This window comes from Charadrius vociferus, unplaced genomic scaffold, assembly GCF_000708025.1.
Source record: "Charadrius vociferus isolate BGI_N301 unplaced genomic scaffold, ASM70802v2 scaffold62, whole genome shotgun sequence".
NCBI classification, from domain to species: Eukaryota; Metazoa; Chordata; class Aves; order Charadriiformes; family Charadriidae; genus Charadrius; species Charadrius vociferus.
In genome coordinates this window covers 308,781-325,661 of record NW_009647419.1, presented here as the reverse complement: position 1 = coordinate 325,661, position 16,881 = coordinate 308,781, and the positions used below count along the sequence as shown (strand labels likewise).

The following is a 16,881-nucleotide window of genomic DNA, read 5'->3' as shown; positions in this document are numbered from 1 at the left end:
GAGAGCGGCCCCGCCGCGCCGCTCACCCGGCTCCGGCTCCTCTCTCCCTCCCCCGCAGGGTTACTACACGCGCCGCGGCGGCATCGGCGAAAGCGGCGATTTCATCACCTCACCTGAAATAAGTCAGGTGTTTGGCGAGGTAACGCGCGGTTCCCTCTGTCTTGATTAACTTCGTTTCATGCTTTAAGCTATATGGGGCCGGCTTGGATTTCCAGGCCGGTGTTGGGGTGCGTCACCCACGTCAAAATACTTGAATAGGAACGGTGAGCGATAGACTCGAAGCCTCAAGTGATTTCGCAAAAGAAAAATGGGTTTTGGAGGAGGAAAAGGTGTTTTGTTTTTCTGGAAGATCGGGGAGTCCTTTCGTGGGCTTGAGTCTGGGATACCGTCTGTGCTTAGTAACTCTTACTTTCATATAGAACTTGTTTATAACAACAACAAAAAAAAAAAGTTATGGTAGTTCCCTAGTATGGGAACTCTACTCAAAAATCATTTTCAGATTTTGGTCTGGTTCATCCTGCTTTGTGTATCATTTCCGGTGGTGAAAACTGGCTAAAGGCTGTTCTCGATGACACTTTGGTAAATGCGTTGTCATGAAGAACAGCTGTTTGGAGGCCGCTGGGCAGTGACCTGTGTTTGAGCCTTAAGTAAAAGTTCTTGTCCCACCCAAAAAAGAATCCCACCTGTTTACTGATGGAGAGGTGCTTCTGCTGGGCTGAGCACAAACAATTGCGATTTTAGTACATGAAGAGGGCAAGATTACGTATCATAACGATTTTTCCTAACTTTACAATCCTGAGAGAGAATATTGCATGCCTCAGTTATTGTCAGGCAAAAGGCAAGTATTATTTCTCACAAGTTTTCAAATTATTATTGTAACTCTTTCTTTGTGTTGTTTTTCACTGTCAGTTAATAGGAATATGGTATATTAGTGAATGGATAGCCACGGGCAAACCTAAAGCGTTCCAGCTGGTGGAACTGGGCCCAGGGAGGGGCACTCTTACTGATGATATATTACGGGTAGGTGAAAACTAGTATTAGTATTCTCTATTTCCGGCTTTATTCTGTGGCTATGCTGAAATCTGAAGGAATTACGTTTTGCTGTCGGGATTTAGCCTTCCCTAGTAACCAAATAAGTTCAGTCAGGAGATCTGTAGCTTAAAATCTAATTAGAATATATGCAAGTTTCTGCTATTCAGCGAAGCGACCGGGTCTCTCAGTTGAGAGCAGAACATGGCCCAGTGTGTGCACACTGTGCAGACACATGGGTAATCTTTCAAACACTGCTTGATAGAAAGGGAGGGCAGGAATACTCCATTACAAATTATTTCTGTATGAGAAAGCGTTATCCAAACCAAAGTCCATTTAGGAGGGTGCTGCTGTGTGTAAGTGGGAGGGAGACCTCAGTGCAAGCAACAGAAGGAAGGGGAGGAGGAGGACAATAATAGAGGAGTGAAGTTGTGTCGGTTCTTTTAGGGATTTCAGAAGCTTATTTCTTCTGAGGTAACCCTTTCCATTCTATCATGCTTGCATGGCTGTCTATTAATTAAATTTTTCTGATTCAGAAACAAATCACTAATATTTAATTTTATTAAATATAGGGATTTAATACCTTAGAAGAACTTATATTCTATTTATGTATGTTAATGAAAAAGAACCCCAATAACCACAGTGAAATGTAGGATATTGAGCACTTTTTATTTATAGTGTCTGGGAAAACAGAACCATTTTTCTCCTAATGTTAAACCCACTGCAGGTATTAGAGGAGCTACTCGCTTTCAGGCTATTACTATTCTAAATTAGCATTTCATGTTCCTGTCCTCAGAGCTATATAACGCACGCTATACTTTATTAAAAGTCTGGCAGCTTTTATTAAAATTGATGAAGAAATTCCCATGTCCTTCTGGAGGAGCAAAATGCAGTCTTTCACTGAGACTATTTTCTTAAATGAAGTCTTCTCTTAAATTCAATCCTATCTTGAATCTAAGTAATGAGATTAAAGGCTAATTCCTAAACCTTTAATGTATACAGCGTGTGACTGTGCCTAATAGAATTCATCTGCCTTTATAGGTCTTCAGCCAGCTTGCCTCTTTGCTAAGTAAATGTGATGTCTCTATTCATCTGGTAGAAGTGAGTCCCAAACTCAGCGAGATCCAAGCGCTGATGCTGACAGGAGGGAAGGTGCAGTCAAACCCCGAGGAGACATCTGCGTACATGAAAGGCATGAGCAAGACTGGAGTTCCTATTTTCTGGTACAGAGACATTCAAGATGTTCCACCAGGTGAGGAGCTTGAACATCTTGTTACAGGGATGGCATCCTTCCTCCATTTGCAGCTTTTGATAACGCAGGATATCTCTTGCTAGCCTTCATAATGGATAGAAAAGTAGTTAATATACTTGTTATTATAGTAGTTCATATATTTGTTCTTCTTTTATGAGTCTGAGGCAGGATCTTGACTCGGTTTCATAGCTGCTACCTATTCTCACTACCTTCATTTTGGGATAGCTACCCAATTTCTTATATTCTGACTTTTTCTTTTTGTGGGAAACCATCTATTGGCTTTCCCTGAATCTCCTTTCGTGAGATACTGGTGTAAAATTCATGGACTGGAAGCTAGAGCTAGCTGTAGAAATGCTGTCTTTGATGTATCCAAGCTGGAAGTAATGATAATTATTTCACAGCCACATTAACTACCTTAATTCATTAAAATTCATAAAAACATTTTAATTTTCTACTGGAAGCTACTATGGAAGCATTAATAATTTAATGCATTCTGTTTTACCTTCCCGCAGGTTACAGCTTTTACCTAGCACATGAGTTTTTTGATGCCCTGCCAATACATAAGTTTCAGGTATAGCAAGAAGATTACTGTAATTGTGACGATCTGTTGAAATGCCTTTTCTCTTTGAGGAAGAATAGAATTAGGGTGCAAAACTAGACACGTGCATTTTCTGTGGTGAGAAAATATTTCTAACTGAACTTGGACAAATAAGGCTTAATTCAGCTGATAACTGTAAAATTAGTAACTCTTCTTGAATGGAGAAAACTTGTAGAAAGTTGAGGATTTCTTTTTGCTTAAATAAATCTCAAGTTTATTTCTTATGCCGCAATAAGAAGTTTTTAAGTTCATTATTTTATATACCAGTACTAACAAAGACAATGCTCTGAAAGGCTGTCATTTGAATGGTAATTAGAATAGCAAAATAAAGGGTAGTTAGCAGTTAGAAACTTTCAACTTCAATTTGATAATTTATGAAAATCACTGATAGAATAAGTTTATTTTATTTTGATAAGTTAAACGTTGCACTACCAATAGAAGAGGCAGCATTTTTCTCAACAGCATCATTCATTCCTTTCGAGTATAATTAAACCTGTCTGCAGAGCCAATGAATACCAGTCTCTGCCACAGACTTTTTCCAGGGCAGTTCTTGGAATAAATAGCGTATAATGTTCTTAAAACTTCTGTGATAGTGTGTCTACCCACTAGAGCATAAAATGAGTACTCTGTTTAATTGAACCCAGAGAACGGAGAAAGGCTGGCGTGAAGTGTTGGTTGATATAGATCCAGAAGTTCCTGACCAGCTGCGGTTTGTCCTGTCACCGTCCAGTACCCCGGCAACAGAAAACTTTATTCAGGTCAGGTTATGCCTATGGGAGCTTGTACTTTACTGACTCAAGTACATTTACTGCTTCTCAGTTACTTTGACAGCAAGAGGAGGGCTCTCAGTCTATAAATGAGTAAATAACAGCTTACCATGTCCTTTCACAAGCATTTAACTTTGTATGCTCTGAAAATATAGCACAAAATTAAACACATACATCAAACCTTGCAAAATCAGAGCTTAAACAGACAAAATGCTTCAGAGAGCAAACCGAAGCAGCAAGTGACAGGGAGAGCTCTGTGTTGCACGTGTCACATCACGGTCTTGGCAGTGGCCCTGCCTAAGCCAGGCTGTCAACCTGCTGTCTGTGTACTCAGTGCAGCTGTGGGTACCTCTGTGCTCTGCTGACCTTTAATGGAAAGTGTCTAAGACTTTTGTTTTTCTGAAGTTCACTAGAGTCTTAAAGTTACAAAATGAAGTAGTTGAGGTTAAAACCAACTACGGAATTTCACACAGAAAGGCCTTTTTGAAATGTGCACACAGCTGAAAGGCGATTTTCATTCTTTCAGTACCACAGTCATGCAGGTTCACCTGATGCAAGTATTCTTGCTTGTTACAAAAAAAAATTCTTTTCAGTTGACTATAGGTTATAGAAGAGAGGACTTTAATCCAGCACTCAAACCAGAAATTGAAAAGGAGGGGTAGCAAAAACTAGCTCGAGCTCCAGGTAGCCTAGAATACACCCTTGGACCTCTGTGCTCCAGTGAAGCTACAGCAATCCCAAGGTGTCAAGTGTGAAGAACTCCTGCCCTGTACCTGTTTGCTAATAGAAGTGTTTTGATCTTTGAACTCTGCACTAGCCTGAAGAAACAAGAGATCATGTGGAAGTGTGCCCCGAGGCTGGTGTCATCATTCAGAGGCTTGCCTGTCGCATAGAAAAGGATGGTGGGGCTGCGCTGGTTGCTGATTATGGTCATGATGGGACCAAAACTGACACTTTCCGGGTAAGTCATTTACCCCAAAATAAGAAGCCAAAGCACCTCTGTTATCTTTTATTTGTCACTTGGATTATTACATTGTTGTAAAGAGAAAGGTCTTGGGTGGATGCAACAGCAAAAACTGCATTATGCTGCAATCATAAAACTGAGTAATTGAGTTCTTATTGAACGCTCGTAAGGGTTCCTGTCAGACGGAGAGGATAATCTGAGCCCTCGCCTACATTTATGTCTGGTATTTTCATCACTGACACACGCAACTCGGCCTTTGCTAGCTTCAGCTATGGTAGCTAGGAGTACAGCTGAGTATAATCTTCCAATTTAATTTTTCAGGGTTTCCGGAATCACAAACTCCATGATGTGCTGAGAGCTCCAGGTACAGCAGACCTGACAGCAGATGTTGATTTCAGCTATCTTCGAAAGATGACACAGGGAAGAACAGCCACATTAGGCCCCATAAAACAGCAGGAGTTTTTAAAAAACATGGGCATTGACCTCCGATTGCAGGTATGATAGTGTTTACAGGTACATAAACACTCCTAATCCACAAGCAATACTCTTAAGCAGCAAGAGAGCTTTTATAAAAATCTGATTTTTAAGAGAAAGTTACTCAAAACAACATACAGGTGTGAGATCAAAGAGTTGCTTCTCCTAGACATAAGTTACTCTGGTAACTGACTGTATTACATTTAAGCGTATTTAATGCAAAACTTTATACATACATTGATGTATGAGCTCCACCAGGGATCTCGCCAGTTCTACTGAATGTTACGGCAGTTAAATTAGCGTAAGTGAAAAGGATGCAACACGAGATTTCAGGTATGAGGGAATTCATAGGAAAGCAGGAAGGGCTATAACTTACATCTTTTGGTTTTAGGTGCTCTTGCAGAATTCACGTGACACAGCAACTCAGGAGCAGTTACGTCACAGCTATGATATGCTGATGAATCCCAAGAAGATGGGGGACTGTTTTAACTTTTTTGCCCTGCTGCCTCACCAGAGACTTGCAGATCCTGACAAGAAACAGAAGCCAGAATCAAAGCCTCCCTTAGTGCCTGTTGCTGGATTTGGCGAACTTGTACTGAAGTAATTTCAAATACTGTCGCAAAATGTCTAATAGTAGCTTTCAATAGCAACTTATTAAATTAAGAAATCAAAGTAAAAGGAAGTGTCCTGCATTTTATGGTTTCACATACTAAATGTTTTGCAATAATGTAATCAGCATATAGTAAGTAAAGTAAGTACGCAGTAAGGTAAGAACTAAATATTTTGGTTTACCTCTGAACTGAGAGCACATGAAATGTCACATTATTTCTCCAGGCGATTACGCTTCAGGGCCTAGCCACATTTTGGTAGGGAGTGCTATTTCAGAGTAGAGCTAGTGCAGCACGCTAAACCTATTGACTGACCCACTCAAAGCAGTGTGCATAGAAATCAAACACTGCACAAAGAGAAACCAGCATACACCGAGCAGAGAATCAACCGTGTTTCAGGGGTCTTACGATGGAGCCGAGTAAAGTATTTACTAGTGGAATAGAGTTAAAAACATGTCAGTAACAGATATGCTAAGGAGGCTTTGAATGTACTCAGCTTTGGTACTTGCTGAAAACACAAGATGCCTTGATGCTTTTGAAGATATTTTTATAAAACGAATGGTGACAGGAACATGCAAAAAGAGTTATTTCCAAAGCACCTGCTACCAGCGTTACCACAGCAGGGCATATCTAATGACAAATCTACAACCAAGGAAGCATAAAGAAACATTTACTTCTAAGAACATATGATAAGAAAGGTAATTCATGTAAATAAAAAGAACAAGTCTGATAGGGAAATAAATTTTATTTTCAAGCTTATCAGAGGATATTTACAAACAATGGGATGTATAAAAATATAAAAGTACTTGACAGTGTCTTTTTGAGGCTATAAATTTTACATGAGCTTTTTTCTAGCATCATCATAGCACTATTTCTTGAATGAACGCAACTTAATTCATCTAGGGGTAAGGGTATTAAACGCTGTAACCTACTGCTGTCAAAGTTTGCGGTAAAGGTAGAAAAAAGGGAATAAAAAACTCAGCTATTTTTACTACTCCAAAGAAAGTTTACTCCTAATGTCTGTCAGATTTTTTGGTTCCTCAACTACTAGCTGGTTGTGGCTTCTATTGTCTGGCCCCATAAGTCTGCATTTATCATCAGGCAATCTCCAAAGGCCAACAGCATTTTAATTTTTTTTTAATACAATTGAAGAATAAATAGCTCTCATAATACTTTGGAGCAGAGCAGACTTCATGGGGAGAGACATCAGCCAAGCCTTCTGCTTCACTGTTGTCCCCTCCTCCCCTCTATTCCTGTTGTGCTTTTTCAAGTGACCGAGCTGGCTTTTTTCCTCCCTTAAAACAAACCAAACCAAACCAACCCACCCCACAGGAAAACCTGAAGTGACAGATCAAGTATAAAATCTGAAGTTTAAAATCAAACCATATTTACATTATTACAGTTAGAATGGAAGATAGCAATGGCTTCACTGAAATTTGGTCACTTGAGGAGTGGAAGTGGAAAAAAAAAAAAAAAGAAAAGCAGCACTGCTTCCCTGCCAAGCCTGGGCAAATACCAGACTATCAACTTCATAGGTGATTGTTCTGGTTCTAAAGATGAAAAGTAGCGCCTCTGAAGAATCAGTCCTGAAACTTGCCTTAACAGGATGGCCACGTTAAGGGACAAATTCTGCCTCTTCTGAATTCCTTAGCACTGCCTTAACAGCATAGAAGGGGGAGGACGACCCCCAGTGTAGGGAGAGCCATCAGGCAAGTCCCCCACACAAACCTGAGAAAAACCACTTGGAAGGAGAGAGGATGCATGATAGTCAGAAGGGTTGAAACGCTCTGCCCACTGCTGCCTGTAGGAAACTGCCCCACACAGATTGCACCAACGTTTTGTACAGAATTTGGTGTATCTTAACAGGGAAGCCAGAGCTCAGCCTTAACCAACTCAGACACCTACAAAATGCAGTGGCGGGTAGATTAAGAGTGTCATGGTGGAAAAGAAAAGGTGGGTTAAAGACCCAGACCTACCTGTGGGTACATACTTCTGCAGCTGCCACTGACTCTATTGCTAGGTCACTGTCATTGCAAGCAGCTGCCAGCCCTGAAATAACCGTGTAAAGTTTTATGTGTATCTAACAACTTAGAAGTCTGCTCACCTGCTTCCTTACCTGAATAACAACAGCAAAAAAAAAATACTTATCTACACACACAAAAATGTCTTTGTAGGAGAGAGAGGAGATACCCCAAAGCCTCTCACTGACTTTGCAGTTCAAGCGTGTATCATCAGGGATATGTACAGCCATTCAGCACTTTCCAGCAGCACAATGCTGTTACCCCACACAAAAGGAAAGATTCCACCTTTTCCATTTTTTAAAATAGGACCAAAAAAAAACCCCAACCCTCTTCCATTTGCATTTAGCATTCACGGCCTCGACCTTCTTTGAAATACTACGAGCTTTAACTGTTACACTGTCCTCCGAGGGAAGCATTTCCAAAGAATACCACTGCTTCCTCTCTGTTGTGCCACAAGTCCAGTAAATGGTTGGGAATCCATCAACTGAGGCATCTGCATAAAAAACTGAATTAGGAGTTGGTTTTGGACTCTTCTTATGGCTCAAACAGCAATGCTGAGCACAGTAAAGAACAGGAGGGGCTGCAGGCTAAAGTCGAAGGCAAAGCCCTTTCTCCTACAATTCAGCTGCCCTGGCAGAAGCAACAGGTGATTCGATATCCACTGTTGCTCCTGGGTTTTGAGCAGAATTAAAATACAAGCTAGCAGGCTACAAACTACTCCTCATGTAAGTCCAGGGAACCATAAAAAAAAAAGAGAAAAATATTAGAAAAATTTAAAAATCTAATTGCTCAAAACAACAGAAGAAAGCTGCATGTATTTTCCCCTATTCTTCCACATCCTTCTGCTAGAAGCTGTTGTTCCAGAGTGAAAGGATATGCTACATCATGTCTTGTGTGCTCTCTGTGTATCACTGGTGTAGTTTTAAGGCAAAATGCCTTTGGTGTGTATCAACGATGTGTGCCAGCCTTGCATAGCAACACGCTGTTGTGGCTTATTGCTGTTTTAACAGACAAAATAAAGGACTAGCATAGCTTTGATTGTCATCTCATTAGATTGTCAGCCAGCATTTCAAGAGGAATGTAAGAAGTTACGGGCTTTTCTTTTTTTGGGTATCTGGAAAAAGTTCAATTAGGGCAAAGACAAACATATTTAACTGTCTTAACAGCAGCAAATTATTCCTTCATCTATGAAGCTGTATTTGACCTAAACCACCATGTTTTGCTATTAGCCAAGGTATTCTGCACTGATTTCTTTTTACAGTCTCTTTTCACCATGCACAGTTTAGGAAATGGGAGATGTATCTAAGTAACAGAAAACAGTCCTCTATGGCCTAGTAAATAGGGATTAGAAAACCATTACAAAATTCTTATTGTGTAGGCTATTTAAAAAAAAAAAAACAACTTGAAAACCACACAAACTGTTCAATCTGTACACATCACACCGTAGTAATGGCTTTGTAGCCACACAGCTCGGTGAAATGTTACCCAATAGGGCTTATCCCACTGTCCCATAACTACTCATAGTTTACGTCAGAGATGGAGAAAAGCTTGTCAGACGACAGTCTATTCCCACATCAATGCAGGATCCTCTGGGGCTTTGTACACTGAACTGTGTGTACAGCATTCAGAAAGAGCAACAGTTGTTCCAGAACTTATCTTCAGTTTCTGTCTGGAGTGTCCTTTGCTGCAATTCAGCATAATGAATAAATCATGGGTCTTCTTCCATGTCATCTGGATTAGGAGCCATAATAAAATGCTGGGGGTACTCAAGGTTGTGTTCATAAGCATGTTCTTTCCAGCGCGCATCATCACTCTCGTGGGTAATGTAACGCTCTCCAATGCGCGTTTCAAATTCTCTGAGGTCAAGCCAAGTCTGATAATCCTAAGGAGTAAGAGAAATTTAAGGAAGCAGTTTAAGATACAGCAGCACTACATTCCCACAGATAAATTCTGCAATTTGTCTCTACTTTTAGTATAAGTACCCACAAGATATAATCAACAAAATCTGTAAAAAAGAAACACACACCCCCAAAAAAAAAACCACAAAACAAACACCACCCCCCAAATACCCCAACAGTGTCCACAAAAAATTGTTCAAAATTAAATAGGCTAGTATCTAAGGTTGTAATACTGTAAATCATGAAATCTTTTTGTAACAAGACAGCTATGTTAGCTTTATTATAAAATTAATTGTATATATACACATATATGAAATTACACTTATTCCAATTGAGTTTGTACTCAAAATTAATTGGCTTTTCCCTTTCATGTCTTTTAAGATATTTGCGTGCATTGGTATGTGCATACAGTATTGTGAAACCATTGTGAAAGGAACCTGTGACAAAGAAGTGGATAAACTCCATCCCAAACGACTACAAGTTCTAGCACACACCAGCTTGTGTGTCCGCTTCAGCACTGAACAAACAATGTTTGTCACTGTACTGATTTCAGTGGGGCGCCATGCACTCATCACGCATTCAGGAGAGGTGCCAGAAGAGCAAAACTCTGTGTTGGTGTCAGACAGAAAGTAAGGGGCAGGAGACACAATAAGACAGTTTTCCTTCAGGAAAGCAGCCATTAACAGATGGGCAGATCATAAAATGTAAAGCTAAAATCAGAAATACTCAAGCCTCCAGGAGTGCTTGTTAACAAACTTTGATAGTTGCTGTTTTAATAAGCCTCTGAAGGATTTAATACAAAAAATCATTATAAACCATTATAAACATAGCAAAAAAGGCAGATGGGCTTACCTGTAACCATGGGTGACTAAGGGATTTATCAACACTGAAACGTTTTCTCATCTTCACTTGAAGCAAATTGTTTATTAAATCAATGGCTGACAAAGAACAGAATAAAATTATATTGTTTAAATACTAAATCACCCCTGTCACCTTTCACATGCTGCAGTGAAAGTGATTTTTTTTGTGTGTTCCAAAATGATGTAGGTACTTCCACTATTGTATACTTTTGTATATGTCCTTCCACATCTACCTGCGTGTTAATCATATATTCATTACTAGTAACAAAGCTGGCACTGGAGAGCTTTAGAGACCAACCTCATCAACTTCTAGATTGTTCAGACCTGACATTTAGATCCAGGTTTTGTTTCATTTGCTAATGTACAAAACTAAAATTCCAGATTCAACTTCAAAACTATAATTACAGAAATGGTTCAATAAAGTATGGTTTGAGGTCAGCGTTCAGCAAATTCAATGAAAAGTGAAATCATGTGTGAGTTTTGGGAAGTTTCCCACTCCTCATGCACACAATTAATTTTTCTTGCTAAATCTATTGGCTCCTCCTGCCCTGAAAATGATCCAAACCATTACATTTGACAATTATCACTCACAAATATATGCCAGCTCACGTTCATCCATTTTAGCATAGTCTACTAAACTTAAACTATCAATAATTCTCACACTCCTATCTGAATAAACCTTGAGTTTTAAGCATTTGAACGTGTTATCTATGTATAAAGACATTCTAATAGAGAAAATTCATTTCTTTACCTTCACTAGAAATTTCCTTCCAAGGGTTTGGTGGGTACATAAATGCTGCATTTTGAATCTGATCATTTATATCCTCATCTTCATTAAATGGGAATGTACCACTAAGGCTCACATAGACAATGACTCCGACCGACCACATGTCTAGAGAGCGGTTGTAACCTTTACTCCTGAGCACTTCAGGGGCAAGGTAAGCAGGTGTCCCCACCACGGAGCGTCTGAAAGATTTTTCACCAATGATACGTGCAAAGCCAAAATCACACAGCTTCACCTGCAAAAGAAATATATTTTAAACTGACAAATCTCCTTGATCTCCAAAGCATGCTACTGCCCAAGACCAGAGTGGTACTTGATACCATTTCTGCCATCGTTTTAAACATTGTATGCACTAAAACAGAGACAAAACATCAAGTAAGCCGGTCAGTTAAGGTTCTAGGTTGCTGTTTTCGCTGACTGCAGATGGAGCATGCTTCAGATTGAGACCTGAACTGGCCTCGCACAGACTCAGGTCTGAGGCAGTCTGTGTAGTACACGGCCACAAGTGTGCAAGTAAGGACAAAAAAACTTGATTGCAAACTCAGCTCATTTTCAGAGGCAAAACTGCACCCTCACAAGGCACAGAACCAAAATTTTTAAAGGCACATGAATCCCAGCCAGATCACATTCCTCTTAATCATATTCCTGAAGCTGGAGGCTTCAGCTACACAGAAATCAAACAATGAATTTTAGCTAGAGCTTAGACCCAGCCAGCTCTGGACAGAACAGCCCAGGTAAAAAGGGTCAACAGCTGGTGCCTGCACTGACGCTCAAATCTTTATGGTTCCTTAACTTGAATACAGCAGGCACTTGTACAGAAAAAAGGATCCAGATCAAATCCAACACTAACCCCAAGTTAATAAGCCCTCCTCAGGATATAATAAAGAGCAACACACTAAAGGCACAGAAGTGACTCTCCAAAAATCCACTTCGCATTACTGTCGCAGGACTGGAAGCAATTCCCTGATACTGCCTAGCAGCTCTTTATTTCTGTATATCATCCATAAAAATCCATACTGTGCAAGGTAATCCAAGATAACAGTTGCCTGGTGTTAGAGTTGACAGTACGTAAATACTAATATCACTGAAGAGCATTTCTGTTACAGAAATAAGTGATTTAGTTTAAATTACAATGTAATATCACACATACTGATGATGAAGGTCCCTGAGCAACACCAGTGACAAGTGAGCCAGTCCCTTTTCACAACAGCTCGTAAGCAAGACAGACAAGAGCGAGGAGGAGAAGATGCACAAGAACAGGGAAAAAATTGTTTCCCAGGGTCAAACAGCACTGGAATAGAAACAAGGACTGGTCTTGAAGCTTCTAGTCCTGTACCTTTTCCACTAGAAAATTCTCACTAATCCACAATAGCAATTTCCATGCACTCTTCACAAGCATAAAAAAAAAAAATGATGCAGTCTACACAGCCTTTTGTTAAGCACTGGCAGTAGTTGTACTTCTCAGGCTCCTCGGAAGAAAGAATGCTGGTGCACAGCATTGTTATGAGACATGATCCATGTCTGAGGGGAAAGAAACTGAAATAGACCATTGAGGATAAAGCTAGGCTGAGAGTTGGAAGGAAAAAAAAAAAAAGACAACTATAATACATGTAGTTCAAGTAATTTTAGACAAAGTCAGTTGAACAATCCCACAAGAGGTCACCTTTTAAGCTGCAATGCCTATAATACAAATAAAAAAAAAAAAAAAAAAAAAAAAAAAAAAGATGAAAGAGGTATTTTCTAATCTTCACTCACTTGAGGGAATGGCTCTGCTGATGCTAGTAGTACGTTTTCTGGTTTTAAATCACAGTGCACAATATTCTTGAAGTGTAAATTCCTCAAAGCAACAAGTATCTACAAAAAGGAAAGAATATTTTCAGAACTCTTCAAGTGGATCAAAAGTGTCAAAAGACACACACACTCAGCAATACAGTAATTTGTATCAGCTTGGTCTTAAAGAATTAACCAGTATATACTGCACAAGTACTATTTTTTTCCAGCCTATCAAGACTGGAAACTAATGGTTTTAATTTTCTTTCTCCCCCCCGGGCTCCCCTACCCCTTCCCCCCCACTCCTCCCTCTCTTCTTCAATGCTTACTGTTTTGACATGCAACTTACATAACATCCATAACATTATGTCTTGGGAAAGAAAGCCAAAAAATTTAGCATAATTAAAAATCAAAATTTTTTCCATGTTGTTCAATCTTCATTAAGTGTGCAACCCTCTGTGCTGCCTCTTTCAAATACCAATACAGAAAATGCCTTCTCCGAACTCCATTCTCACATAATGACAACAGACAAATCTAGCCTTTCCTCTCAAAGTAGAGAGACTGAATGCCAACCTGAGTGACCATGAACTTAGTTATTCGTTCTGGAAGCCGACTTTTCTCACTGGAAAGAATCATCTCTAGCATATCCCCATGCAGCTTTTCCATCACAACAAAGACCCGTTCTGGGGTTTCAAACATACATTCCAGGTTCACAATCCCAGGGTGGTGCAAATTCTAAAATAAAGTAGTATAGGTACATCACTAAAATAGCACAGTATGAAATATCTGGAATTACACAGAAATGTTGTACCTCAAATCAAAAAGTAGTTAAGTGGAGAGTTAGAGATGAAAAAACAAAATGTCTGAGGCAAGAAACTAGCTTGAAAATTAAATGAAACATGCCAGTTATCACTACTGAGACTAATCTGCTTTAACACAAATTATCCATAAGGATTAATTTTACAGTTGATACACTCAGTAGCTTGAGTACAGAACATACAAGAATAACATTCATAGATTGAGGAGCCAGTAGTGGAAGACAGCCAAAAATAATACAGAGTTTCCTGCTACCTGAGGGAAACAACATAGAGCCAAAGCACATGTCATCAGTGGATCCCCTAATAGGGAGTAGATACCACTCCCAAGTTATCAATTCCACCAAATACTCAGGAATTCCTGCTCTTTTAAGATTCCCTCTTACAAAAAGATTTAGAAATCCCATACACAGATTTAGAACTCAATCAGAGCACTTACACACATTACAAAATCTTATTAATGGCTTGAGACAAACTCCTATGTGATCCAAAAATACTTTTGTACCTGGAGAATGGCTACTTCATTCCGAAGCTGACTTTCCTGTTTCGTTGGAAACCTCATCTTGTCAATGACTTTAATAGCCACATCTCTTCCAGTCTTCCTATGTTTTCCTAAACAGAAAGTCAACGTCAGCCATCAAGAGGCAGAAGCAATTCATAGCTATAAAACTTTACAGCAGAAACTCTTTCTGGGGGAAACAAGTATATTTTGCAAAAATGTACAATATTGCTATAGTTATATTTAAAATTGCAACTGGTATATGAGTAACAAGTAGTGATCAACCTCAAGAGGAGAGTGGTAGATAAATTTAAACTGGTTATTACTACTCTGCTGTCAGATATGTACATTGACGTTAGATATATTAGCTGAAGATTTTGTTTGTGCAAGGGACTCGCACATTAACAAGTAATACCTACTCCAACAGAATATCACCTCTCCTGTAAAAAAACAACAAAAGTATTCAAGACAAATATGAAGAAAGATGTCCAAGTCCTCTCCAGTGATTTCATACTTTTACGGGCTCCACATGCACAGGAAATTATACCTAATACTCAATGTGAACACAAGGGTAATTCTGTGCCACAAAGAACACCACGTTAACACCCAGGGGCAGTCTGTTGTCACCAAAAAAAGTTCTAGAAGGTTGCGGTAAGAAAACCGTGCTGATAGCACCAAATATTGTTCCTTGCTGCAACCGGCATCAGCTACACGAGAGGCATTCTGCAATATACCTGCATGATGTTTCAAAGGGCCAAGTAAGCAGTTTTAAATGTTTACCCAGCTTCTCCACAACTGCTAAACTGACTTCTATCACATTCACATCAGAGGTTAACGGGATCACACACTGCGAGTCCTTGATAATCTAAGACATATAATACTAAACTAATATAGAACAGTAAATCTGCACCAAAGAAAACGTCCGTATCTGCTCAGTGAAGGATTTGGAAGCCATTTTAGGAAAAGGGACAACACACACACAGCTACAGAGCAAGAAGAACAGGGGACTCTATGGGAACTGCTACAGGGAGCCCAGCTATGTCTCGCTAACCACCCAGCCAGGCCTCACCTGCTGCTCTGCACCCAGTGCTGGTGGCCAGGGCTTAGGTAGGGCACGGGAATTGCTCCAAAGGCAGCTGCGCCAAGCAACTAACGCACCTGCCTTAAACATCGGCATAAATAAAGGGTCAAAACCGGGCTTATCTCCACTGGAGGAAGTAAGGCCGTTAATGGAGACATCACTCAAGGTCCAAAAGGGTTTAAAAGGTTACCAAATAGAACTAACAATTGAAGAGCAAAAAATAAATTTTAAAAAGATTACATTAGTCCTAAGGAAAGTATACATTTTATAATGGACTGTCACAGACAACAGCATAAAACCAGAAGTCTCAAAAGAGACAGATCCAGGGAGCTTTGTCATTTTGTCTGTAACAAATCAGCAATTTTTAGGCAAAATATTAGAAATCACAGCAGCCAACTATAATTTAAATAAAACCCTAGATTCAGGGATAGTGACTCTGGCTCCACTAGACATCAAACTATACTGAAATGTAGCAGAAATACCATCAATTACGAACAAGGTGCAAAATCCAGATGACAAACGCTAGGTTGCAAGAGAGCTTACAGCAAAACCACCAAACTAACAAAACACTTAACTATAGAAGCTAGACTAGAGCTAAAAATTGAACGTGAAGAAAGATCAACAGAAAAGCAGATTGAAAATTCCTTTTGCTAAGTAAAACACAACCAACCAGGTTTCAGGGCAAGTTTTACATCAGTAAGAAACTGCCAAGAATTAATTTTTTTTTCTGTCTCCATTTTTCAGACCCTTCAAAACTAACCAAAATAAACAGAGGGAAACCGCTCTCACTGAAAGAAACAGCAGTTGTAAATCAAGAAGTTACTGATATCCAATTTGTAAATGTTCGTCCAGAATAGAGGACATAAAAAACACCCCACCAAAAAAACCCACAATGTAAGCAACTTAATTTTACCTTTATTTGTTTAAATAAAAGGTTTTGTTACCATTATTTCAGTAAGCCCACACAGATGGGGAGAAGCCAGTATTAGAAATTACCAGATCTAGTCTCCCCAAACACCAGCAACAATTAAGCAGTATGCAGAGCCAGCAAAAGAATATTCTTTTATATTCTCTTTTTCTTCCCCTTTCAGCTTGTGATTTTATCTTAAGAAACCGAGTATGCATATCCTATATATTTTAAGGCATCTTTAAGTGAAAAGATTTAATATAATAAAAGCCTTTTGTAAGTATGTCTTATGTTTATAATCATGAAAAATATCAAGCTCAGATTTATCTAAAAGGCAATTTAGGAGAGTATATATAGAATTAAAATCAAAACTTTAAACTACTGTCTGCATTTGTGCATGTTCTATTCATAAGAGAGGGAGCATACTTTGATTCACACTATGCTTTAAGAAATACAGGGCAGAAAAAATAGACCTCTTGAGAGAGTGATGTAAAACCAGACCATCAAACTGCATTGCGGAAGTAATAGAGAAATGTATTTAACTACACAATTGG

The 16,881-nt window shown here is 39.3% G+C and overlaps 2 protein-coding genes across 3 annotated transcripts in view; one reads left to right on the top strand and one right to left on the bottom strand.

Annotated features, from left to right (window-relative positions):
* Window positions 1-22: 22 nt before the first annotated feature.
* Window positions 23-5,708, top strand: NDUFAF7 (NADH dehydrogenase (ubiquinone) complex I, assembly factor 7; the record flags this gene model as incomplete). Its single annotated transcript, XM_009880434.1, has 8 exons — window positions 23-139; window positions 910-1,020; window positions 2,071-2,281; window positions 2,794-2,852; window positions 3,524-3,637; window positions 4,464-4,607; window positions 4,932-5,105; window positions 5,476-5,708. Coding segments are annotated over 8 exons (1,143 nt in total), but the record flags the coding sequence as incomplete, so codon positions are not given.
* Window positions 5,709-8,984: 3,276 nt separating this feature from the next.
* Window positions 8,985-16,881, bottom strand: part of PRKD3 (protein kinase D3) — a 40,080-nt gene continuing 32,183 nt past the window's right edge. For both annotated transcript variants that reach the window (XM_009880385.1, XM_009880386.1), the window contains exons 13-18: window positions 14,346-14,452; window positions 13,599-13,760; window positions 13,011-13,109; window positions 11,223-11,490; window positions 10,464-10,549; window positions 8,985-9,595 (exon numbers count right to left, since the gene is read on the bottom strand). In XM_009880385.1, the coding sequence (XP_009878687.1) occupies window positions 9,422-9,595; window positions 10,464-10,549; window positions 11,223-11,490; window positions 13,011-13,109; window positions 13,599-13,760; window positions 14,346-14,452 (896 nt within the window). In that variant the 3' untranslated portion in view covers window positions 8,985-9,421. The remainder of the gene's footprint in view (window positions 9,596-10,463; window positions 10,550-11,222; window positions 11,491-13,010; window positions 13,110-13,598; window positions 13,761-14,345; window positions 14,453-16,881) is intronic.